This window comes from Lates calcarifer, linkage group LG8 (genome assembly GCF_001640805.2).
Source record: "Lates calcarifer isolate ASB-BC8 linkage group LG8, TLL_Latcal_v3, whole genome shotgun sequence".
In the NCBI taxonomy this organism is placed as follows: domain Eukaryota; kingdom Metazoa; phylum Chordata; class Actinopteri; family Centropomidae; genus Lates; species Lates calcarifer.
In genome coordinates this window covers 13,411,445-13,439,400 of record NC_066840.1, presented here as the reverse complement: position 1 = coordinate 13,439,400, position 27,956 = coordinate 13,411,445, and the positions used below count along the sequence as shown (strand labels likewise).

General features: G+C 41.3%; 1 protein-coding gene across 1 annotated transcript in view; it reads left to right on the top strand.

The window, feature by feature from the left end:
• pcdh11 (protocadherin 11) overlaps window positions 1-27,956 on the top strand; it is a 126,688-nt gene that overhangs the window by 31,080 nt on the left and 67,652 nt on the right. Inside the window, exon 4 of the mRNA XM_018669151.2 lies at window positions 22,244-22,303. Within this exon, the coding sequence (XP_018524667.1) occupies window positions 22,244-22,303 (60 nt within the window). The remainder of the gene's footprint in view (window positions 1-22,243; window positions 22,304-27,956) is intronic.

Below are 27,956 nucleotides of genomic sequence, written 5' to 3'. Positions count from 1 at the left end.
CTTTTATCACTGAGGTACTGTTCAACCATCGATTTATTCAGCTGCAACTCTGCTAGAGATGTATTCCTGTAATTTATTGTAACACCATTATCTCCCATATACTCGATACAACATTTGACCTTGAAAATGTGAATTTGCAGATGCAGCGAGACCGGATCTTTGCAAAGTCAGATATTTTCTGGCATCCTTGGCAAGAAGGCGGGGGCAGTAATGCTGCCATGTTTTGCCTTTTGGAGATAACACCTCAGAGGTCATTTGAATGACTTGGTGTAATGCGGGTCATATGGCCGTACAGCCTCAAACGCAGAGCGACCAACTTCCTGGCATGTGAGATATTTCCTCTCTAGCAGGTTTTTATTATATAGCCGTGGCTGGTTGCTTATGTATGGATGATCACTCTGTAGACTATTTCCAGAGTGCATGGCCACACATATGGAGCTGGGTGATAACATAAGGGCTTACCTGTACACATCAGGTTGGTTTAGTGTGAAAGTTACAGCAATGTCTGTCATCCCTCTATAAGATTCCTCATTAAAGGAATACTTTATGTCATGGAAATGGAAACCCATAAATGTATCCTTAACATTCAGGATTCGAATGCCTCCAAAACTAACTGTCCTTGACTACTTTAAAAGGAACACATAAAAGGCAGTGCATGTCAAGACACACATTCTCCAGCAAAGCGAAAATTCCTGCCTCTTATCTGTTTGATTTTGCACTTAGGGATTTTTTACTTCATCTTTTCTCTTCAAACATCAAGTGCCAAAGTCATTTACATGTGCTAGGGGCAAGCAGAGTTAAAACACAGACATACAACTTACTGCTGTCTAGAGGCAGTCTGTGAAGAAAATAATGAAGTTGTAAGGGATGGGTAAAATAAGGAAACAGAGGAAGAGTAAAATGAAAGGAAAGAGAAAAGGAAGGGAGGAGGAGAATGAGGGAACGGTAGGGGGTGAGACCAGTGAAACACAGAGAGGGTAATTCAATTTGACTAAAACTCTCTGTCGCTTCATACAACTGGGGGATTGGCCTAACCACTGAAATGAATTAAAATTCATGAACTATTGAAGAGTGAGCTGCCAGTAGAAAGTGGAGAGCATGATACAGTTTTAAAGCAGGATATTATTTTTTTCTAATTACAAATAAATGAAGCTATTAGTTTACCTTAAATTAAAAGCAGAGGGGTTCCCACTGAGATATCTGATCCCATGTGTAACTCATTTAAGACTGATTTGGGCCCCCATTGAGCTGGCAGGCAAACTAGAATTAGGGTAGCAGAGAATCTCGACTGCATGGTATTGTCTAACTCCTGCTGGCTCAATGCCCTTTCTTTAGCTTGGAAACACAGCTGAAGTTTCTGTACTTGAAAACCGTATCCATAAGGTACAATTAGGTAGTCGAAAAAGCCAAACTTCTCTGGCATACTAAAATTTCTTCACTCCAGTATGTAATCTTATACAGATTCATGAATGTCTACGGAGCCGAATATCTGGCACGGGAAGAACACACGCAGCCGATTGTTCGTAATGCTTCCCAAACCAAACGAATCACAAGAAAATCCTGTGTTTGACTTTCATCCATCCACAATATAAATAACTAATTTATCAATTGTGCTTAAAGAGGCATACAATGGGCAGAACAGAGAACATTGTGTAGCTGGGATAATCCCTTAGAAGATTTATCCTGACGTTGCCTTGAGGGGAATAGTGGGAGCAAGAAGCAGATCCCATTCCCTCCCTCTCTGTCTCTCTATCTATCTTTCTCTGGAAACATAGTCACTATCACAGCTCCTGATCAGCCCTGTTTAGTTATATTGCATTGTGTTCTTTGATATTCCAGTTAATCCGTCAAGTGAAGAGATTTAGTCCAAGATTACAGTGATTCACTGAACTTTTGATGATACACTACTCACGCCTGTAGCCCCGAGGCGCTTTTCTTGATGCACTTTATGTGCATTTGTATGTACGTGTATTTGCGTGTGCTAAGCAAGGTGGCTGTCTCTATCTCATGTGTGGGCGACTTTGACTGTTACAAGCTAGTGAGAGCATTGCCATCGATAGGTCTGACAGCCCCAAAGCTTCCCTCAAGCTACTCAGGAGCTCCTGTAGGCAGTTTATATTGTAAACATGAATGACAAAGCGTAGAAATAATCCCAGAGAGCTTTATTTTCCTTAATGTTATTTTAAATTAAAAAACAGAACACATCTATACTCCTGCATTGTGAGAAAAATGGGCTCCAAAACACCTGATTCCTTGTTTAGATGGAATAGAGCCCTAATTGCAGGTTCAGGACCTGAGACAAATAACAACCAGCAAGTTGTGAGTGGATTAGTTTTTCTGTGGTCTGGGTCATGAGCCTGGTGACTTGATCTATAGGCAGAACTCCCAACAAATAGACCGCACAAGTGTAATTGCACCTTAGGACTGCCCAAGCCCCGTCTTACAATTTTTGCTATGCATGTTTTAACCCAAGGTGAGGTGTGTTGCCTGGCAACAAAGCAAACAAGCCAGCATACATTTGGATAACATCTGTTTTCGGTTCATAAATTCTATCAGTGGGAGCATTCTGTATATGTGCAATTACTCGAACCAATCACATGCAAAAGCTTTTTCAGTGTGGCTCCTTGAGTGCTGTCACTAGTTATTACAGCGCGTGCTATTTAGCAAAAGTGCATTTGCAGTTTGAAGAGCATCCCAAGATATTAGTGGCATCTAATTGCATTACCTGGAGGAGACTGATGGCGCCAGTTAAAACGGCTGGCCCCAGTTCAGGCTGTGTTGAAGGCAAGTGCTTCTTTACAGGTTATACGTCATGTTTCTGACTGGAATCTTTTGTCGACTAAGTGATTTTCTGACAGCTTTAAGCTTCCACTCGCCTCACCAAATACCCCTATTCCCTAAGCAATCGTACGTCTTACCATTAATCCACTTTCATCCATGTGAAACTAAAACAATGACAGAATGATAATGGCAGCTAATGTGGCCAAATTTTGATTGCACAAGTCATATTTGTTCCCATTAACTTGCTCTGAATTGATTCATGCATTTGTGCTTGTTTACCTAGCAATAGTGTAAAATGTCCCAGCAGTGCAATCCATATTCAAGCAGGCCAGCTGTGAGGCTCACTGCGGCTCTTGTCCATTTAAGCCCTGAAAAAGCCAGATTTCATTTTCAGTCTTTCATCATTTGATTGCCTCTAAATAACCACTGATCAAATCTTTACATCTCTTCAACAATCCATTACGCTGCTAACATTTTCTGCGTAATAGACAGAAATCTCCATATAGCTTCTCTTTGCCAAGGTTACAAAAATGGCACTTTAAAATGTACAGTGTCCATAAGAATAAGGGAAGTCATCTCATGGGCAGCTCAACATCATTTTCCAAAAGCCACAGGCAAATCTTGATGACTGAGAAGACAATAAGGTGAAAACTGCCAAGTGACCCTCACAGGATATGTCTCTAGCACCTTCTGTCTTCCACTTCTAGATTTAGTAGGCACTGGAGGGGTTTTTACCTCACAGTCCTCACGTACTCCAGTGGGACTCTCATCTTGGGAATAGCATGCCAGTTTTATTGAGCAGGGAGTGGCAGTGGAAAGAGACGAGGGCCCTCAGAGACGCCTGGATGTTTTCCATATTAAACTGCGAAGAGAGAGGCTTAAGATCTCACTGGTGAAATGACTTTAATTTTCGATATCAAAATGCCAGGCATCGTGGTGCAATTATGGAAACTTGACATATCTGTCTCAGTTGTTGGTCTGAGATTTTATTCCACTTTTGCTATCCCACTCCCTCCCCTCTCCTCATTCCACTCCTACCCCACCTACACATTCCTCTCTCCCTCTCCTACCCTCCCTACCCCCCCTCCCTTGCACCAGTACCTTTCTTACTAATTCCCCAACCCCTAACTCCTCCTTTTTTCTGCCTCACTTCCTACAGAGAGTAAAATGTCTATGGGCATTTATAGTCACATTAATATGAGCAAAGGATGTGGGGTAATAAATCGCTTTCTTTCTCCCAATGAGCCATAAGAAGTGGTGATAAAAACAACTTTCCTGTTGTTGTGCGCTTTTGCCTTGTGAAGTGAAAAAAAAAAAAAAAAAGTCGGTGTTTGAAGTTCAGATTAGTCTTCAGGGAGTCCCACCTATTGGGACTGTTAACCTTTAGCCATTCAGCTATAAAGCAAGTGAGTTCCATTAAAATACATAATGCATGAAGTGCCGAGATTGCATGCCATTGATCAGCACTTGAATAAATTGAGTTGAAATCCTATTAACATAACCAGTTACACATAAAGTGAGATGAATAAAGTGCAGTATAACACCTGCAAAAATTAGCCACCATCAGCCATGGTTTTGTGATGGTTGAAGTGGCCAGTCTAACTGAAGGCAATTTAGAAATAAACAGTAATGAAATATAATTCCAGCCATTTGTACAATGAGTTGTTCCCTGCTAACCCTTTTGTTGTCTTTCTACTGGCATTTTACCAGCAGTTCTTTTTTTAAAACAACAAATATTAGTGAGGGTTAGAAATGTTTTCATATACAGTACATTTGTATATCAAACAACCTCCTGTCCTGACCATGTCCTGGACTTCACGAGCTGACATCTTTCAGTCAAAATATGTCACAGCAAAACAGCAAAAGTTCATTTCTTCTGATTAACATTTGTATTGTTTTCACATAACGCTCTCTGTCTAAGCAGAAGTTCTTAACTTTATGTTTTCGTTGTTGATTAGCTATTGTTTGTCCTTTTGGCTAAGTGTGAAAAGTTGCTATGAGAGACGCATTAGAGCTGTTTAGCACAGTGCGATGTGGCCTCCGAGGCAGCATCTTGACTCATGGCGCCTGTCTGCTTCAGTGTGTGTGTTTGTGTGTGTGTGTCTGTGGTAACAAAGATGCCACACCCCCCACCCCCCGGCCTCCCCTCCTCCCAACAACCACACTCCACTCCTCAGTGTAAAGCATGTGCATGTTCCCCCTTTTAGAGCAATTAAGGGCTACCCTGTCATCTTGACAGGTAGCCTCCATCTCCTTAACTGTGTTCGTGCCACTGCAGTAAGTCGTTATAGGGACTAACACGCCATAGCATATTTTAAAAATGTTTCTCCGTCTCTTACCTCCCCCTCCTTCTTGTATCAGGAATAATTAGGGCAATTAATTCAGGTGGATACCCAGTACAACATATGTGTTTTCAGATTAGGTGCAGAGGAGGCTCTGTCACCCGACCCCGTGCAGACTGGGAGATGACCCAAATTAAAGCATGTTTCCTCCCCACCCACTGCCCTTCCTCCCCCCTTCTTCCTCAGACCCCCACCCATCCTCCACCGCCACCCCCAAACCCTTAACCCCCCCTCCCTCCCTTCTGCTGCCGTGCCAGCCTCCCCACAACAATGCCAGACAACGGCTGCCAATGGCAGCAGCTCCTTAATGAAATAGTAATTGTGACTGTGACTTGCATGCATCGCTTGCTTTCCTGTCCTGTTCTGTTTGATTGCACAATACGGAGAGGAGTCTGCTGAGTTCCAGCTCTGTAATTTCATTAATGCTCAGTGTCGCACCTCTGCGTATAGTTTGTTTTCATTACAACTTTACATTAGCTGTGATTGCTTTACCAAGTCTGTTGCCTTACTGTTCAAGGCCTTAATATCTAAAGAAATGCTGTGTAAAGAGTACCACATAAACCTGTAGAATTTCAATTGCACAAGTTACACCCAATGAGTGAGATGCATGAAGTACACTGAATATTCCCTAAAGACAATGAGATGCGTAATGAGGTTTTTCTGTGGCAGCAGTAACAGCTGTTCAGAGACACAGGAGTGTGGAATATTTAGGATCAATATATCATTTATTTCACTGGGAGTCTATAATGGGCCCGCGATCGTACGCTCCATTACTGGACACAAGGGCCTAGACTGCTGACCAATCCCATCTAATGAAAACAAATGTACTGGCAGCTTCACGAAAAGAAATACACTACAGCACAGTTCACGTTCCACTGTCATTTGGTATGAGGACTGTGGCCTTGGTTTATGCAGAGAGGCAGGCTTAACAGCTCAAGTGTGTCATTATGTGTGGGCAGGGAGAGGGAAAGCCAAAAAGTGTCCTAATAGCAGACTTCTGCTGAAACTGAAAACCAGATTGCAGTAATTTCATAGACATGTGAAATGCAATACAGCACAAATTTATTACAATTAACGGGGAAAAAAAACATATCTGTGGAATTCTATCTCTCTATTTCTCTATCTACCTGAATTGCAGAATTCTCATTTTATTAAAGCATTAAACATTCGGGATATCATGTTGAGATGTTTCAGTGGTAGTATCTTTTATAGCTCTTTCATCAGAGCACAAATGAGATCAGGATTATTATTTCCAAAGTTCCCATGCTGATCTAACGTCAGTTTTAGCTTTAGATCATGCCGAAAATGGAGGAAAAACAAGGACATATTTAGTGATCCCAGATCAGCACACCTCCTCTGAGAGGAATTTGATGAGCGCAGCTCCAGATTAGATTAGAGGCCTCGCACTGATGAATGTAATCCATCATCTTGTAAGCAGCGGAAATTTATGACAATTTAGTTTCAGTAACTCTGTCATAAGCCCTTAGCTTTTAGTTTTCAGCGTTGCATAACTACAAACAGAATAAAGGAGTACAACTGAAGGCTCGTTGGGCGATATGTTTCATAAAACTTGGGGGATTTTTGATTTGTGACCATGACAGAGATTGAAAATACATTGTCTTTCTACGTTGAAAGTGCCTTTTTTCTATTTCCTGCTTTTTGTTTCTTCGTCTCACCTTTTGCCTTTCCACTGCAGGCAAAACAAAATGTGTGGCGGTTCCATTTCATCAGCTAAACTCAGAGATAAAACAGATATAAAACTGAATGTTTTGTGAATGTTTTACCACTTTATTCCAGTTTGTGAGACGGCAACTTCTTTGAACTTGATTTTTTCTGTCCCCCCCTGGTGCAGCTACTGTGTAGCCCATGAAGTAAGTCTTCTTACTGGGCACCAAGGGAATGAGCTGATCAGCCGCTCAACACAAATCTTTTGTTTTTGTTATTCGTGTCATATTTCTGTCAGGTGTGGCAGCTCATCAAGCTGAAATAATGAGGCCACGTTCCATGATTAGTCACAAAACTCTTTAGATATTTATGTGATGATAAACTGTTTGTCAAATAGTTGTTTGTTATGTTATTATTTCACCAAAGATCCTATTACCATTTCTCTGTATTGTTTACATTAGAGTGCACCATAAGGTGCAGCTGTATATATCTTCTGGCACCAACATAGACTCCAAACAGTGTGTTTAAACTAAAAATAAGCCAAAGGTAATCTTAAAAAATATTTCTGCATACAGTAATGGTTGAAACCATAAATTCAGCAAACCAGTTTATAAGTAGGCGTGTTAATTTAATTGAGGCAGAATCTGTTGGGTGACATGATAGAGGGATGTGGGTGGGGAGTTTTAGCAGCTAATGAGTTTAAATGTTTATGCTTTTTTGCTTCTATAATTCCTAATACCCATTAAGTGACATGAAATAATGTAATTTGACAGAGAAATAACAATTTAAGTATTCCAGTATCAAGTCTTACTTTTCCCCTGCAGCGTAATTATGGTGTATATTTGGAATGGATAACGATACTCTATGACACCATGCCATGAAGGATAATTATGGTCCATAATAGGATGTTTAGAATTAGAGTGAGCACAACACTGATTAATGTCGGTTAGTGTTGTCTCAAACATATCACGAACAAGTGCGATAAGAAAAAGCCCAGCCTCACATCCATTCAAGCGCTTCAAAAAAATAAAGTGCAGGTTTTGGATGAACTCTTTGTATGCTGCCTGCACAGACAACAGCTTGACAGTTGGTTTCAAAGAACGTCTCAGCACCTGAAGGGAGGTGTGCAAGGAAGGAGAGAACCACAAAAGTGGTTCAGTCATGCACATCACACCGCTCTTGTTTTTATTAATCCCTACTGTACATCTCCGCGGCACTTAAAACAGACTTTAGCTAGCACCCTCTAACTCACATCAAAGTCAACACTTGTTTGTTGTGTCATCTTTAGAAATAGACATTTGCCCAAACAAATGACAGTAACACTTCTCATTATGCAAATAGGCAGGCGGGGGTTTGGATTTGTTCTCGGCATAGGGTAGCGCCGGTTTCACATTGGGTTACAGGTGGAGGAAAAGTGATGGAGTGAGTGAATGAGATTATCTATCTCCAAAATTTGGTTTTCCATAGATCCTGCTGACCTGCTACTGAAATGATTTAATTCGAAGTAGCTGGTCTGGTGTCAGTTTTAGCTGTTGAGATCTGACTGCCTCTGCTCCAGTACAACTGAATTAAAGCAGCTAAACTGTGATTGCATCTGAATGATAATTGAACCAGGCCTTTCTAATCCATTTACATTTGTTTAGTTACTGTTACTGTATTGTTTTGGGAGCTGTCGGAGCCATTTTACCTTTTCACTTCACAAGACAGTGCAGAGGTGTTTTTTTAAAATGTAATTTAACTACATGTGTCACTTCCTGTTTCAATAATAGTTGATGTGAATCATATCCCTTTGGTTTGGTGCACATGTCACATTAAAACTTAATTAACTCTCCATCCACCGCTATGAGGAGTGTGACGTGAGCTGAATTTGGAAAAACGCACAGTGGGCAGAGCTTTGCAGAGCACACCATGCTAAAATCACACTTATTTAAATAATTGACATTATACATGCTGTGTTGAATAAATAATTAAATAAATAAATAACACCTCCGGATCATAGCTTGGGTTTCTCATTAGAAGGCAAGCTGTGCAACTCCGTGCTCAGGAATGAAAGTCAAGTGAAGCAATTGCAATAATTACAGCAGCAAGGAAGACTGTGCGTGTGCATTGGGAGTGGTGGGGGCTTAACGGAAGGCAATGAGGAGGGAGGCGCTGACTGTCTACAGGTGCCTCTGATTAAGGGTAATCTGGGCAGCCCTCCCCTTTCTTATCTCTGCAACGAGCCCTGCTGCCTCTGGGTGCCTCGAGCTCCGTGGCTGCCTGGCGTAATGAGCTCCACAGCCACACAGTGGATGCCCTGCAGGACAGTCCCTACAGAGACATAATGAGCACTCCAGTGTACCAATTCGTGCTCCCCACCGAGGGGTCCCCCAAGCCAGCCTCCCCTCAGACATGGGTGGGCACGGCTTGTTCGCGAAAAAACTTCCATTCCACCCTCCACTTGAATTCCCTTTTCTGAGGTAACGGCATCCCCTTTGGGTTCTGTGTGATGTCCCTGCGTGAGTGTGTGCGTGTGTGTGCATGTGTGTGTGGTAGAACGGATGGCCCAGAGCCCAAGTTTGGCATCAATCACTTTACATTGAGAGTGAGGCGAAAGGCAGAGGCGGTGATAGGGATTGAGTTGCAGCAAAAGATAGAGGGGAGGCACGGAACACCGGGATGGAGCGCCGGGCGGGCGAAGAGCGAGGACAGATGAAGTAGCCGGAGATGGGAAAAAGGTAAATGATGGTAGAGGGATGGAGAGGGTGAGGTAACTGACAGATGGAGTGAGTGTGAGCGAAGGGACGAAAGATAAATTGTACAATGACGGAGCTGCATGGTTAGGTGGGGGAGAGGAAGAGAGAGAGAGAGAGAGAGAGAGAGAGGAGTATCTGGGTATAATGAGGTCTTTGGAGGAGGATGGGTAATGAGAGGGGGGAGAGTGTCAGAGTCCAAGGTGAGGAAAGGTAGTGGAAGAGAGAGTGAGAGAGAGAGAGAGAGAGAGACTCTTTTGCCAAACAGCGGTCCCTCTGTTGGTGCTGGGGTGGATCTGTGTGTTTAAGAAACTGCACTGCTGTGCTTTTGCTCTCTTAAACAACCAGGAGGTGGGTGAGAGGATCGACGGGCCTGACCACAGAGCAGGGCTTTGAAGCTGCCTCACGCTGAGAGAAACTGTATTGGATTTAGAAAGACTGCCTTTCAAAAGGAAAAAAGGGTTAGAGAAAGAGAGAGAGAATGAAGACAAAAAGAAACAGAAAACAGATACAGAAAAATAAAATCAAAAAGGAAGCATACATAAGCCTGACGTGCCTCATACATTAGCTTCTGCTCATCTATATTTATCAATGTTTGAAAGATTAGCATAACAATTAACATTTTCCATGAGTCTTTGTGCAAGTAGCAAGATGGCAATCAGGAACATGGTGTTGCATTCATTAGGATTATTCACCACCATTAATTGTGGTCATAAACAATTTTCATGGTTAGGAATGATTCCATCTGTTTCTCAAATTGGTTGTCTTTTGCATTAGAAAGGGGAAAAAAACATTAAGTGGTGTGTCCTCAGTAGCATGTTTGCCTGCGTTTTGCATTCGTGGATGCGTTACTCTGTGTGAACGCCTGCGCATGTGTGTGTTCTTAAAAACTCCTGTGAAGTCCATGGGTAGAAAGGCGCTCATCATCTTTCATCTGTGCTGCATTTATTCCACTCTAGCACTGCAGCAGCTGTTGCAGCCATATTTTTTGCCCTTTTTTCCCCCCCAGAATATTGTAAACTTGGTATTTTGAAACTAAAATTTTCTTCTGCTTCTTCAGTAGCAGGTAGACAGATCACTAGTTGCACCTACTGGCATCTGAAAAGAATACATTTTTATTTTCTGAAGAAATACACTTGGGGATAGAGTAAGAGTGTGACATTATATACAGATACACAATAGATACAGTAAAATGAGAAACTTTTTTGCAATACAATAGCTACATCTGTGTCAGAGAGGATTAGCATGGCAGTTAGGATTGCGCAGTGTGTCTTATTTTAATTGCAGTGTATTTTAAATAACTTCCCATTGCTCTTCTTCTTGAATAGAACCTCTGCGGGGCCAAAAATCGTCTTTTCAGAAAATGTTTCCATCTGGGAATAAGGATTACATTATTATTATTATTATTATCTTGTGAGGGATTAAGGATTTGTCTCAACCAGTGAGTGTTGCCCTGCAAAATACAAGTAAATCACAACACAGTGTCACAAAGTCTATTGTTCCGATCCTGAATATATATATATTTAAAAAAAACAAAAACAGACATTAAATCCTGAAAAAAAGAAAGGTTTACATTCTCTGAACAAGGGAGATGGGCTGTTTTAATGACAGCATGTCACAGAACTGAGGTTTGAAAACCTTGAGTGTCAGAATGATGTCTGGCAACAGAGTTCAGCTGCAGCCCCAGTAATAGTTTTCTAAAAAGATATTGAAATTACAAAACTGCCTTTGCGCTTAGTTTTTATATACTTGTGTCAAATATGAGTTCATCTGTCATATATGACAGATAAATGAATTCAGAGAGATGCAAGCCCAAAAGCTTTCTGACATTTTGTTTCTGCTATCATCCTTTATTATTGCATGTTACATCAGTACCTGTTATCCCTTTGTTATGAACATGTGATAAAGGGCACAGAAAAACAAGCGCTGTCTCCCACAGAAAGAGGAATATGTTATCCTGAGGATGAAGAACAATGTTCACTTTCTGCTCTAAAATTGGTATCATTACTTGTTTTCACATGTGTCACTTGGCTTTAGTGCAGTATAAACAGAGAGGACACCATAACAAAGCACAGCCCACAGCTACAATTGACCTTTGGGGTTCTGATCCCTTAATGTGTTTCTGCGTGTGTTGGTACTGATAAAGCCTTCCTTCGCCTCTGTCCAAATTTATAAAGCTTTTTCCAAAAGATGCTGGTAATGCGGAGTGAGGGACACAAATATCCTCCCTATTCCATGGTCATAACCTCTTGCCTCTGCTATCGATATCTCTAATAGGTGTTTAGGAGGCCCTGTATGTGCCTCTGTTTGATAGCCAGCTGATGGTTCCGCATGTCATTCAGGGGGAAATTGTTTGTATGGGGGGTAGGTGGGGGTGTGGGGCAGGAACCAGATTTTTTTGTGAGGTCCACTGAGTCCAGTCTGGCATGCAGAACGAGAGCATCTATACAAAACCAATCTCTTGTAAATTTGTAACACAGTACTTTTTGCATAATTCATGCATGTCCAGATGAAACAGAACGAAAAACAGATCTGCAAATCCATTCGTGATTGCAATACCCTGGTTGTTAGAAACTCGTGGGGATTGATGGGGCTGCCTGAGGAGCTGCTGGTGACAGTGATCTCTGTTAAATACAGGTTATTGACACTGTCTGTAAGACAGTATTTAATTCTAAACAACTGCAATGATTGCTTCTTTTTTTACAAGCCTAATATCACCCCTGCCCTTTGGGTTTACTTCTCTCACAAATTTTTCCCAACCCAAGTTGCGTTATACAAAGATAGATTGTTGTAGACCATTTTGCTGCAGTTAAATTGATGCTCTTTTTAAAGCAAAACCTTTAGAGCAGACGTGTCAATCTCCAGGCCCATTCAAAGACTGTGATTACTGTAAAATGCAAAGCTATATCGCTTTACAGAAGGACAGTGAATGCATCTCGATTTTGTTACCTGGGCAATGAAAGCTTCTAGCCACCGGATGGCAGTGTCTTAATATCAGCCATTTCCTACAGCGTTTTTTTTTTTTTAAAGTCAGTGATGGAATTGGGTTAAAAAAGTAAATAGTCCCAAAATGTTCAAGAAAAAAAGTTAATGCAGAGGGAAGGCAGTTTAATGAGAGCTGGGAAGGCAAATACATGTTTGTGCTTAATGGATACAAGACGGTATGTCTTCTTTGCTACGAGGCAGCGGCAGTGCCCAAGGAATACAATTTACGTCGCCACTTAGCCACCAAGCACGGAGCTAAGTATGCTAACCTTAGCCACCAAGAATAAAAAAACAGCCTGCATTCTCAGCAGAATATGTTTCAAAAAGTTACAGCAAAAAAATGATGCAGCGGTGAAAGCCCGCTTTTTGTGGCTGAAGAAATCGCCCAAGCTTTAAAGTGTTTTTTAGAAGGTGCAGAAAGGCAACAAACAATGTTAGCCTGTCGAGAATCACTATGGCAGACAGAGCTAGGAAACGAGCGGAAGATCTGACGACACAGCTGGCTGAGGAGGCGCGCAGTTCTCTGGCTTCTCCATGAGCCGATGACAAAAGCACTGACAATAGTGATACCAGTGCATGAAGCCATTTTTTAAGAGGCGTGAAGGCATACTTGTCTGTCAGTGAGGAGCTCTTGGATGTGGCCGCCATGCATAAGACGACAATGGAAGAGGACGTCTTCAGTGAGGTGGAGTAGTTCGTAAGTAAAATGAAATTACCCTGGGAGAAGTTAGTGGGGCTTACTATTGATGTTGAGCCTGTCCTGCGTGGTGAGAGAACTGACTTGGTTGGACTGGTGTGAGAAAAAAAAGCAAATGCAACACATTCCTGATAGCTTACCTTTCAATGCTAGTTATTCATCATTATTAAAACTAATAATAATGCTGAGGCAATATGAGAGTAGATACATTTATATAGTCTTACAGTTACAACTGGCCCTTTGAGGTCACCATAATAATAAGCACAATGCTGATGTGGTCTGGGATGAAACTGAGTTTGACACCCCTACTTTAGAGGCATCGAATCTAAGGTAGAAAAAGACACATTTTAAGCTAGTGAATATGTTTTGTTTAAAAACACAATGTAGAATTAGACAATTTCTGACTTTGACGCCCCTCAGTGGTAGTTTTAAGAAAGACCCCGTCAGCTATTTGTGTTCATGAAAAGCTACAAAGACTGACAAATGTGCATTATGTGGTGATGTGCCTGGTTTCAGCTGTAGTTATTTTCATCATGGTAAAGCTGTGAGTGTAATTCCATTTGTTAGAAGATTATGGCCATAAATTATGAACACATTTGTAACGTATTTGTGTATGTGGGTGTACTGTTAAATTGTATGGTGACTGCTTTAAAAAGAAACAGGAAAAGGCGTCTTTCTACATGTGAATGATATACTTTAGTTAGCTAGTATATGATCATTGCAGCTGACTGAAAAATAGGACGTTGGTAACAGGGATGTGACGTTCAGTCGTGATTGGGCTGTACTGAGTGTTAATACCTGAATTTAAACGACCGCTGGTATATGTATGAACTATTCTATTTTAGATATCAGTGCATCATCAGTGTATCATGTGACAGTGATTTAAATGGTTAAATAAAAGGTATTTTGTATTTAAAAGAAAAAATAGCATGATAAAAAAATACAAAATATATGTTCAGACTTTCTAAATCAAGACCATCAATCTAACCCACATAACTTGTCTTAAATATGCCTTAATTGCATTCTTTTACTTAGGAGGAGAACTGGGATTCATAATATTAGTTACCCCCTGTCTTACCCCCTGCCTTTTACATTGGGCTTCGGCAGCCTACTGCTGCTTGGCCAGAAAAATTCTCCACTGAGGTTTGACGCAACCAATGAGATTATTTCTGCTTGCATAGCAGCTCTGTCTCTGAAAAATGTTTGTATAGCTAAAACCCCAATCTGCCTACATGTCCTGGTTCATGTGTGGCCATAACTCCCCAGACTGGGGGTTTCGGTTGAGGCCTCTCTGCCTGCTAGGAGCGTGGAACACATGCCTGGCACAACCAGTGCCATGGAGGGAATGGCACACAGCTGGTTTGATTGGGCTCTGGCCTTAATCGCCCATGTCTCTGCCATCAGTGCTCAAGGAGCAGTCGCACACATGTTAACTGTGCTCATACAAGGGAAACTGATTGGAGCCTTCCAGATTCATTCCCAATCAAATACTGAATCATGCTCAGACAGATAAAAGGCTGGTGTTGCTTTGTGAGATGGGTATCAGTGCCTAACGAGAAAGCCCGGGCTGGGCGTTCAACAAGCTACTTCAAGTCTCAATTCTCAGACAAATGAAGGGGTCTGTTTTCAGGGAGCTGATTGTTGGGCACAGAATGGTGGCTGACAGTCAGTGTGCTAAAGATAAATACATCTACTCCTGTGGAAATGCATTAGCCATGCACAGTTTAATCCTAAACACGACTGCAGAAAGGCTGCAACATGAAAACAGAAGAGGTCTGAAAGGTCGATGTTGAGCACTTTTGCTGTGAGGAGGGTAGACTGCTCATCAAAACAGGTCAGCTTCTCTGTAATTTGACAAACAGAAGACGATTAGCATGCCTTCACCAGATTTACATCCAAATAGTGTTATGCTGTCTTGTTCCTCAAATGTCTTGTTTCGTATCACCTAAGTAAAAGCCACTGAAATATTTATCATTCAGACTCCTTTTATAAAAAAGGCAGCAAAATGACAAGTCACAGAGTGGATTTCCTAATGCATAGCGCAAGCATGGGGGAATTTAACTGCATTAGATGGCATTTATTTTCATTTATCAAAATAAAGTTTCGCCTGACCGTGAGAAGCAGTCAATAACAATATGCAGCTAATGTAATTTTGAATACACTTAATGCTCTGCTCACCCGACTAGAGAGAGAACTGTGGTAGTAAATTGGTTGACTATTGCTGATAAGCTTAACAGCAAAGTGGCATCCAAGCATTGGAATGAGGGCATTAATGGTTGTTTAAAACAGGAATAATGAAGTGACAATGGCGACCGTGTTCCGTCTTGCTCTTGAGAGGAACGTGTGCTAGTGGAGGAAAATGGTGACTTGACTGACTTCTAAAGGACATCAGCAGAGAAGCAGTACTGTAGGTCATCAAAACTTAGCAAATACTGTAATTGTGAACCGAAAAAAGGGAGGAAAAAAAAGCTTAGCCTCATTTCAGGATAATTGCGTCTTTATACAAAAAAGCAGCTTCACACACTCTCATGTATGAGCACACAGATATATTCAGTCATGCACAAACACTCACGTATGAATGCGTACACACACAGAGAACTCTCTTAATCTTCCTAACGCAAACGTGCATGCTCACGCACACTTGCGCACATGAGATACACAAACAAATGCAGTGCACAAGCACAAAGCAAATGTCCTCACAAAGTAGATGAGCTCCATTCTGTGTCGAATTGAAAGCATCTGCAAAGCCAGTTCCTCTCGGCCGTGGAGGCGTGCATCAGCCGGCAGAAGCGCCTGCTTGGTGTCCCAGGGTGGCTCGCGTAACACTTGGCCTGCTCCCTAGCCACTGCCTGGATCAGAGAGGCCCACTGCTATCATCCAGGCGCTGGCAGCAGCGAGGCTAGGCTTAGAATGACAAATTGGTTAGAGGGAGTGAGTGACGAGAGCAGGCCAAGAAATATACTTTGAAGAGAGAAATGCATTCCGGGTTGTGACAAGCGTGCCACATTATATGGTCAAGTGTACAAGTCTGACTCCCGCCATGTGGATTGATCCGGATCCCAAAGACACTTAAATGAGGCGAGGCTCTCTCTCATCAAGACAATGCCAAAGTATTTATCTTAGAAAGTCACCCAAAATATTACTGGATTAGAGAGCTTTTCAGCGCACAGTCTCTCGTCTCGTGGCCTCAATTTGTATCAAACTGCCCCTCCTCTCCAAACTATCTGAGCGACAGTGATTTTGCCACGTTTGCCTGCTAGCTTGTGCTATAGACACTGACAGTGTTGAAGCGTTCACAAATTTCTAAACACACATACAATTATATCCAACTTAATCCGAGGAGACCTCTCTCCCTATAAATCAGGAAATTTGCATAACTCATTTAAGACAGTTACAGAAATAATCAGGAAAATCCATGTTGTTGTTTTTTTTTTTATAATACTATGCTAATATTATGAATCTCACTGATGAATTATTGATTCAGAATGTATTACTAAATTCACATTTTCAACAAACTGATCATTTCCAAATGGCCATCTGTGATTATGCTAATAATACTATCTGTTTACTGTTTGTCGGAAACAGTCTTCTCAGATGAAACATCCTAGGAAAGAAATACTGTGTTTAATAAAGGCTGTTTTTGTTTAGTATCGAGTTAGAGCTTTAAATTCAGCAAGAGTGCATACAAGGTGTGGACATGTGGCTTTTGTCAGAGGTCAAATATAAAAAAATAAATCAAGTCACACCCTTTCTCACCTGAAGGTCATGCACTGTAGCTGACAGCACTGGGTTGAAATAGAAAAGCTTGAAACTAGAGGAAAACAGTGTGGTTTTTTTCAGGCATCATGAGTACAGCAATGATACATAAACCTTTGTTGAGCCACTAAATATGCCATGCATGTATTGTAGTACACAGCAGCCCTATTGCTCAATTTGAAACAGCACCAGCCTGTGAAATGTTGTTCTTGCCTCCCTTTTTCTGTAGGCATCAGGTTTCTGAAAACAAAACCACCTAATGCAAAGTCATAGCAGTTGTATAGGCAATGAAAACAATATTAAGCTTCTTCGACATATTTTAGATTATCATAAACCCACATGGTATGAATCCTGTTCTAGTTAATCCACAGCAATATTGCACTTGTCAAAACAATCCATGGTACCAGAGACTGTTCAAAATCACAGCAGGGACATGGGGTGGGGAAAAAGGAAATCTCCAGTGAATGAGGAACGGCAATTGAGTGGATAGTGACTAGCTGCTTGGTGTTGGAGGTGCACTGGATTCCAGTCTACATGAGCAGAAAAAGATGTGAATAGTGCATGAATGTGAATAATGTCAAATCCAAAATTTCAATTTGATTTGAGTGCACAGAGAATAATAAAATCCCAGCAGTTATACAACATATTAAAGCATGACCACATTTTTCTGTCATGCTCATTTGGGAGACTGACCGATTTGCTGGTAGGTGGTCCTGCTGTATTAAGAATGAGTTTGTTCTAAACACATCTGCTTTGTAAGTTGTAATTACAATGTTTTTCTGCAGGCTTGTTGGCACCTTGGTCAAAGGCAAGCTCCTGTGTGCCTCTAGGACTCCCTCTCATGTAAATTAGGCCCTCTTTCCTTGCCAAAGCAATCATGACATTGCACTGGTGCAATGCTAGGTCTGCAAATAAGCCATGTCAGAAGCACACACACACAAGACACCGGATGTAACCCTCTTGAATTCCCTCTCTCAGCAAACTGCAGAGCAGCACCAGTTGGCATCTCTAGAATTTGGTTTGAAGTTGTAGAGTATTTTACTTTTGTTGTCAAATTGCTTTGCAAATGAGGCCCACCCTGGCACAATTTCAAAGAGCTTGTGCTATATGTGCAGCTTCCTTCAGGCACTAGTTTCTGAACCTTCATCACTCTGTATGCATATGCACAGCGCTGCACTAAGCTCACATGGAAGACTAGATAAACATGCCAAGCTGGGAGAAGAGATGGAAGGCAGCATGCTTATGTCTTGTCAGCCTGTCTGTATGTTGTTTCTGTGTTCCTCAGCTTGACTGACACGGTCTATCTAATGACATGGCAGGTAGACAGTATGAAAGCCTTGTAGGTTTTTACCCATTAGAATGATATTCAATCATTTTTTGATGGGCTTTTTTTGCCTGAAACCACGCCTTATAATGATGCAAGGTTGGAGTGCCATTCACATTGAAATGTTATGTTGCTTGAAGCCACATCAAAATAATTGTTTTGATATGTCCCGTTTTTGTCTTGGCAATGACATTAATAGGGGGTGATTGTACAATGAGGATAAAGAACATTTTTTGAGGTATGTTGACTAAATTTGAGCCACGGATCCCCTGGCTCACAATTATAGGGTTTTAGTCTGGGCATCATGGAAAAGGCATAGCTTTGCGATACAAGTGTTGCACATATTGCGTGTCCCTTTGATTGCATGTCCAAGTCAGCCACTAAATAATAATAATGCAGGGACTGAAACACTACAAAATAGCCTGAGGCTCAGAAATTGCTAATGAACAGCAGTGGGGTGCTGCTGGGGGTGCACTAGGGGGTTGAAACATGTGAAACCTTACTTCCTGTTTCAAAGGCAAATAATCTATGTTTGCTTTCTTTATACTCAAAACATCTGTGTCATTGCCTCAAAAGGAGCAAAATATTATATGCATGAGTGGTTCACTGTGTACAGACAAAAACCATGACAACAATTTTGAGTTAAGCTAAGGATTCATCTTACATGTCATAAAAGTGTTAATCAAACCTCAACACAAGGCAGCTTTATCTTTCATAGCATTTGCTTGTGTGGATTACCTCTGATAAGCAGTGTGAGCATGATCTCCTTCATCACAATATTACAAATATATGTGTTTTACGCTTGTTACACACTTTCCTTTTGCTGCCTGTCAAGAGCTCTTCTCACACTGCAGAGAACCATCAAGCAAGGGGGAAATCCATGGAGAGGGATAGAGACAGAAGGAAAGAAAAAGAGAATATATTCGGTGCTATGTGCCGCAGATCAAAAACATGGCAGTCACATGATCAAAGGCATTTGATAATCCTTGAACTACATTGCTCCTTTAATCCTAGCGAGAGAACTATATTTTATTGGGGGGAGATGGGGAGGGGAGGGGTGGGGAACACAATGTCAGGGTGGCAAACAGGGCTCGAAAAGCAGTAACTAGCTCTTGGAGACGCAGTTTACTAAATGTAGCATGGCAGTTTTGAGGGAGCCGGAGAAGACGACAACATAAAGCCTCCTTGTGTGTGTGGAGAATGGAGGCTGAGCTGATGGGGCTGGAAACACAAATGTGCCACAAGTCCCTGTCCACTCAGCACTGAATAGTGCTCTTGTTCTTTTCATGGGGCTTGTTGGGGAAGTTGGCGTGTTGAATGTGACCAGACTGCTATATACTACATCTGGCACATAGGAGCAGAGGGCAGGTTATGTAGGGCGTGGGCTAATTTTTCTTTGTCCTGACCTGTCTCACCTAAATATGTATTAAGACTTATAATTAAGACTCAGACAATTTGTAGGTTATAATGATTCTCAAGTGAGGGTAAGAATTACTCTGAAGGAACACAAACCTAAGGCACAGCAGAAACGATCCTTGCTATATCAGCATGTCTCCAAGAAATCAGACAAAGAAACATCATGTTTCAGTTATCTTTCCGTTTCTTCAGAAAATAAATTTTGTTATATACCATACCATTGTGCTCTCTGGGCCTCATCAAATTACAATAACCATCCCAAGCACTCTGAAAAGACAAAAACATCAATATGTGGTGTAATCCAAGGCCCTGTGTTGCAAGCCTTGTCAATAGTGTTTCCCTATCAGATGCAAAATGTCCCGGACCAAAGGTGAGCTGAAAAATGGCTGTTTTTTTTTCCACCCTCCATTTTTTTTTTCTATTTGTGCTTTCTCTCCCTCTTACACTATCATCATCACATTTGTGTCTCCTGTAAAAACATGGACTGTGAGTTATTGCTCACAAAGCTGCACTGTTTCCACACTGATGAAAAATTAATGATTATTAATTACCTTTTTACATGTGCGAGTTGCGCTGGAGCTATGTGACAAAGGGACATGACATAAATGAGATGTGATGTTTTGTTCTGCTCAAAGAATAAAATTAGATTAGAATGGGAAAAAAAAGCAAAAGCAAAAAAATAAAAAATAAATAAAACAACAGTGATTATAGCCAGGGGAGATCTTGCAATGTGTTTGTGTTTGTGTGTCCAAGAAAGGGAAAGGGATTTAGATTATCTATGGCTGGTATCAAGCTTGAACAGACGTCTTTATTTATGTGAATTAAAACACTGAATCCAAGCAGATTTTTAGCAACACAATATATTTGTATTTGTAGATATTGCCTCCTCCACATTGTTTGTGCTTTCAGATTGAAATGGTTGTTGATTATGGAATTCACTCTCTGTTATTTACTTGCAATTTTAAACGGACTTTAAACAAATCTCTTAAGAAAACATCACGTTTTCTCAGTATTTGTATTTGCCATCTGATTTTGTTCACTGATAACGCAGAAGATTGTGACCTTTTAATTTTTTCTATTAGCTCCTCAAACTATTCTGTAGTGACTGAATGTTGTAAAATTAACTTCAGTTTGCACTGGAAATGTTTGGTGTGAGGTTTTTCAAGCTTTTCCATTTATAGTGTTACTCTGCGACAAGGACAGAATCATCTGCATGTAGTAAAAGCTGTGGGTCCTGTTATAATCAACTGGACTGTCCTCGGTTTGTAATCCAAATACAACATACAAGTCACAATTTTTGTTTGGAATCAAGGTCATTCTGTTTTCCCCACCAAAGTCATACAGTCAACATGCATGCATGTCTGTATGTGCACACACACACACACACACACACACACACACACACAAACACAAAGGCAAATTCCACTTCCTGCTTCTTTCCCCAAAGAAAATAACTCATGTTTATTTGTCACATCAATTAAGATATCATGGTTATAGAGCCTGCTCAATCTGTAGGGAAAATTTTATCTACTAATTCCATCGTCCCAGCAAGACCCATTTATTCATTTATATTTCATGATGTGGTGTTTATGCTGCAGTGAAAGCCTGGCTGTTTTTCTTCTCTCTCTCTCTCGTTTGCCTCGGCCAGTGAGGTGTTCTCCGTCTGCGTTGCAATGAAATATAGATGTTAAGAGTCTGGAGAGTTGTGTGTCTCATCTGTCCTGGTGATACCATAAGGCAGCCATTAATAGTGTCAGGGAGCATCAGACATACCACAGGCACATAATTGGATATGAGGACATAACTGAAAGCACCTGCTTGGAAATCAACAGGGCCTTCCCAGGAGGCAGGCCCTTGGTAGATTCCCAAAGAAGTTTGCAGAGCCCATCCACTTCCCTACTGGGTTTACCTCACCCATTGCTCTTTTTATTTCTCGCTGAGGTCAACTCAAGATGGCTTCTTGTTTTCTTTTTTTACGATGGCATTGTGAGTATGCAAATACTTTGGATCTTTGCATAATCACAAGCAGCGGGACCATCTGTTGTTGGCTTGTTGACTTACCTTGTGTCTGCTTTTTAATGGTGTTTTCTTGTGTCTGAGTGATGTATTGGTGTATTAACAATGTGATAATCATTTAACCTCAAAAAATGCATTCAGGCGTGTATGCAAAAGTTGGAACATATGTTCAGTGAAATCTTCTGACAAAGAAGGATTTATAATCTTTGTGGAGGGATGGTAAGAAGGGGGGGGGGGAGACTGGAAAACAAAACAAAATACATCAGCGTACCCACTCACATGATGTACGATGAGATGATATTGTCAAGATAAAGATTTAAAATATGACTGTCAACAAAAGCTGCGGTCTTGGATTAGTGGGCGGCAAAGACTTGCTGGCTGATTGAGAGTCGCTTAACTCCCCTAAAAATATATTGCAAAAATGCTAATGGCAAGGACCAGGAAATAAGCTGCAACTTCTGTCACTGAAGATTTGCTGAGAGATGCCCTCTACTGAAAACATGTCCCTGATAATGTGTTTTTCTTGTAGAATCCGAGCCAGACGCCGGAGAAGTCTTTTAACTCGCCGCCCCCCATTTGTCCTCATAAGGTAAGCTTCAGCTTGCTTTCAGGCAAGGGACAAACAACATTATGTGAAATAATTGCAGATATTATAAGCTTTTAATGGTCTTATTAGGTTTTGTTTGGGTGCCTATTTGTATTACAGGTTTCCGAATTAGCTCTATATAATGTCAGACCCTTTTCATCTTTTCACATATCCAGTGTTCCATTTGACAATACTCTTTGCCAAAGATTGTGTTAATTAATTTATCAATGATTCTAAAAAGAAAGCGCTTTCATTTCTATAACAAGAGTTTCTTGAAAGCATCTCTTTTCTGTTCGTTATTTCTCTTCTCCTGCATTCTGTTCTGATTCAACATTCATTCGACATGAGGCGAGAAGGGCAGATTTATTCAATGCTAATTAGTCCTGTACATGCACAGCAAATGCCATCACTTCACTGTGATGGTCTCAAGTCATCTCCTGCAGACTGACTGAAGTAACTTTCCCCTTCAACTCTTGCTCCTGGTGCACGCCTCTTGCAAATGTGATAATGTGCTATGTAGTGAAATTCACACAATTTCAGTTCACTTAGCACCAAACGTGTCAAAAAACGCCCGTGTCCTTTTTCTGGATGAATGGCCGGTATTGGTGGAGTGGCTTGTTGCAAGAGTGGACCTTGGTAAAAAAAAAAAAAGAGCCCAATGGAGGGAAGCTGTCTGACAACCTGTCATCAACTGTTCAAAGCCTAACACCGCTCTACATCGCTAATGCACCGCTTGCTGTCCACAGTGACTTTGGTGGCATTGAAAGCCACAGAGGGTGGTAGGACAATAGATAATAATAAAATATGATACCCCTCCCCTGCCCCATGTCAATCATTGGGAAATCACAAGGAGGGCGATCAAGTTTTGTTAGGAAGTCTGTCAGTGTGAAATAACACCGCATGTCCTTCACATAGGGCTTGAACTTTTAACATGTAGGATGTTCTATATGAGAAATTACAGTCTAACATGGTCTAGTACAGGGTGGGTTTTCCTACAGGAGCAGCTCTCTTCCTATAGCTCCACAGAGCATGTCTGTCTATAACTTGTAGTTTCTGCCTGCCACATTTCTGTTTCATTCTCTCTCTCTGATTTGCTCTCGTTCCATTTTTTACACAGCTGATCAGGGCTGATGTAATGGGGGAACACCGTGGGTTTGCGGATAGTGTTATTCACGTTTTAGCTGTTAGCAGCGGAACATAATCTCCCTCTAGTCAGCTCACATTAGTCTCCATGATCCACACCAACCCAATATGTGCAGCGAATGCAATGGGCCAGCTGGGGTAATTTGGTATGTCAGTCAGCTCAGGAGGCTGGTAAAATGAGTAAATGGCTGGATATGATTTATATGAAAAGAATATTCTGATTATAATGGCTCTCAGAATAGAATATCCTCTGTCTTTTTACACTTCTCTTCATCTGCATTGTGTGCATCCCCCAGACAGATAGTGAAATGAACAGAGGGCTTTTAAACTGACTGCTCTGTGATTATATTAAGAGTGTGAGAGCAAGGAAAGAGAGGGGAGGGAGGAGATCGGGTGCCCGAGCACTAAGTATATATAATTGCTTCTTGACACATTGGCCAAATTCTGCAGTGCCAGGATCTGAGCGAAGATGATTAACGGCTGTCCGAGTGGGTGGGCACTGCAGGTCGTTCAGGGCCTTTGGTTTCCATAGCGATCCCAGTCTAAAGGCCATACATTGCATACTGAAAATCCCAGAGGTCCGCACATTGTTAAACTACAATTATAACTCACATTGAGAGCATTGTCTGTCCACCGCAAACTCTCTTATTCATCCGCCAAGCAGCTTTTCTCTCTTCTCCTTTATTTTCCCGTCTATTTTTCTTAAATGGTCTCCTCTAGCTGGCGAGAAGATAAAGAGTGAAAATCTTGCATTCTGTGAATAATTGATGAGCACGCTCACCTCAGAGCATCATTACAGTACGGCAGTCGGGGTAAGAGGTGAGGGTAAGATCATATTTCTGACACTAGGCTTCAGGCGGTAGAAAATTGTGTCAGTTTTTCACAAGGTTTTCTTCTGAATCTACAGCATGAATAACAGTGTCTCATTACAGCACAACAACAACAGTGTAGGAATAAAATGTGGACAGGGATGTACACATACATGTTTCTATACATAAACTGTAGAATCACATTAAGCTCTAAAGTATCTTTTTGAAAGTACATTTCTTTTTGTGTTCTGTGTGCAACAAAATGTTATAGTTGGTTATGAGCTCTTTGCTGTCAGAGATATCTGATCATGTTCTGGCTGATTGTGACTCTGTGTGTGTAAGAATGTGTGTGCATGCATGCGTGAGTACATCAATGTGTCTATGTGAACAGTGCAATCTAGTTAGGTGACAGATGGAGAGGGCAAGGGAATGGGGGTGGGGATCAAGCACCTCTGACAGTATGGGGCCTGCAATGCACCCTGTTCCTGCCAGCTCTGAAATTGCTAAAGGTAAACTAAAACCGTGCAAACTCCAGGATGCCATTTCACAGTTTTGTTTTCCACACAAAATGAGAGCCTCTCCTGTGAAATGTCATCTAACAATGTAAAAGTTGAGGGATGAAAAATGCGAGACAGACGCCTTGCCCCTCGAAGCACACTCTGTCCTGTGAAATTCGACCAGGATACAAATGTAAACACACCGATTGCCACAGATAGAACGCTTAAGAAATCCTGTGTGCAGCTTTTTTTAAGCCAAGGAAAGGCCAGTGAATAAGCACATCTTAATGATGATTCATTCTGTATAATAAAAGAAAATCCCTCTGGCATCCAAACAAGAGGCTAGTCATGCAGCAATTAAGCTTAGTTAAAGGCATCAAGCAGACTATGGGTGGTTAGTGAGGCATCTTCCTGAACATGTACGTCCACATGCATGTGCAAACGTGCGGATATGCACACATTGGCTCGCTCGACCCCTCTTGCGTACACGCGCGCACACAATTCATTTGAGGTAAATGTGATCTCAGAAGACAAGCAGCAACAACCCACGGCTCCATCAGGGTGCCTGGGGTTGCATTGGTGGCCATCGTCAAACAAATAATGCTTTGTGACTGAAAAAAAGACAATCCAAAAGGTCATTTGTGACCTCTGGGACCAGTACTGTGCAGCATCTGTCACTAGCAAGCACCACATGTCTGTGTCAAATGGCAAAAGGTATGCGGTGCAGCCAGCCTGCTGTGTAATAAAGGCAGTAGGCCTGTATATATGTAGCATCACTGTCACAGTTGCATTAGCAGGGCTCTGCAGTCTCCTGGCTTATCTGCAGAATGTCCAACATGCTGTACTGTATACATAGACTGGTTGGATAACTTGAAGGCCTGGTCACAGCATGGCTAACATTATGCATGGTCTATAAATATAAACACTTTTTAGACCACGTGTGGAATGCTATATGACTAAACATGACTGAATACGCATTAAAAGACAGAAAAATCCCCATTGTAACATTTACTGTCATTGAAGTTATGTTATATATCTACCTGTTACTACATATGCAAACCTTGAGATTTCTATCTAACATAAAGGAAAAAAGATTACATTTCTTAGACATAATAATAATAAAATAATAATAATAATAAGCGTTCAGCATTCCATTCATTCTTTTCAGCGTGCACTCTAATGTAGCGCTCTTCCTATAATGGTTTATGTGGTTGAGCTAATCCTCAGGGGAATCACTAACAATGAATGGCCTCCATGTTTGATGTTATCTCCCTTGTCACACGATTTCCACAACAAGGGTTAATGGTATAAAAAATTCAGGGGGGAAATTGATGAAGGAATGCATAATCTGTGCCCCCCGTCGGCCAACTTGCCATGCTCGTATCTCTGCATCAAACCACACCTCCATGTGGAACAAATCAATAATATTCCATTTCTAACCAAATTCCTCTTTTTGAATGGTGAAATCCAATCTTTGTGGACACACTAACAAATTGGATATCCTGACAGCTGCATTAGAAAAAGAAACAGAAACACAGAGATGACATGGCATGTTCTGTAAAAAAAAAGAAAAATAATATGCCATGCATATTGGGTGTAGAAATTGCGCATCTCGCAAAATTTCATTCTGAATTCTCTCAAAGTGCAAATGAGGTAGAGTTCTGTAGTGTATTTCCCAGATCTCCTGCACTGTACTCTCTCTCCCTCTCTCTTTTTCGCTGGCTGTCCTTTCCTCTCACTTGCCACAGCATATCTCCCCCCCACATCCAGCTAAACCAATCAGGGATTTGAGGGCCTCACTTCCAATCAATTACCACCCAAATCAGTGCAGAGGCCTTTGATATAGAATCATTTGTCAAATCAGTGCAGATGGCTGGGGGCAGGTACCCCCGTGCCATAGGCCATATCCGCGTGGAAATCTCTGCTCAGGGGTGGGCTCTCCTGACGCTCCCCAACCTATTAATGGGAAGTCATTGTGTGCTCCAGGACTGCGGTCCAGCTGCCTGGTCCCCTAGATTGCTAATGTATAAGCATCTTAGCCTGACCGGGTGGATAATACCAAGTCCCAGAGACTACCGTAATGATTTGGACTATTTTTAAGGCAAGGCAGAATGAAATGTGACTGTCACCGATCCTACTTGAGGTGTCCATATGGATTGCAGGAAGTGTACTCAAGGTGCACTTTAAAAATGCAGCATTACATTTGACCTGCTGCAACAAAATATACTTTAGTATAGGAGTCAGTTCACTGGAGCGGAAGACTCAGTAATACCCAGCAGAAATGCAGATTTTAATCATGCTGTAGATGTTCACATGTGCACCATTACCATGTTTTCTCTTGTCGACACAGAACAGAAATTAGTCCTGATAAAAATATACATCTGAACTCAAGACATACAGTACAAGGATTATTAGATAACATGAGGATAACGTGAACTGTCACAACCAAAGTTCCAAAAGTAAGACCTGAGGTGGAGGTAAACAGTATATTGACAGTGTGTGAATTAAATTATTCACATTATAATTAATGAAATGCCACTGCAGAGATCTGAATAAACAGACATTCATTATAATGAAATCATCACATCAAGCAAGGGGGCATATTAAATAAAAATTAGAGAGCAAATGATGATAGCAAAGTGACAGATGTAGCATAAATGAACAGAATGTCAGTGATATTGTCAACAACTCTGTACCATGAGCAGAAAAAAGATACAAAACAATTTCCTCCCTGCACAACTGCCTGTTTAGATCATATGTATCTATATTGAGGAGGTATTTCTGTGTACAAAATTCAGCCCTCCACTTGTTTCATTGATACCACTCAAGTGAAATAAACTTGTCTCTGTGATCCATGTGCAGAATAGTTAAAGGCTACAGGAAACTCAAAATCTTTGTGTTGGAATCTATACCATTAACTGCGAGAAATGTCATCAATAATTCTTCTTCCCCACTGCTCACTTCTTTTCCACATTGTCGATGCTCAGTTCTAAGTGGTTGCAAACTGTGCCTCAAATGGGGAAAGTTTCCAAACATGTACTGTTCCTCCATAGCTTGTGCCATTAATGCATGATTGGTTCATTCATTAAACAGGCTTGGGAGAAAAGCAATTTGCCGCCGCTGATGTAGTGCTGAGTAGCAGGAGGAATATAAGATGGAAAATCTGTCCATTTGGAGTTTTTAACCATAAAAATTCCAAGCATTTTC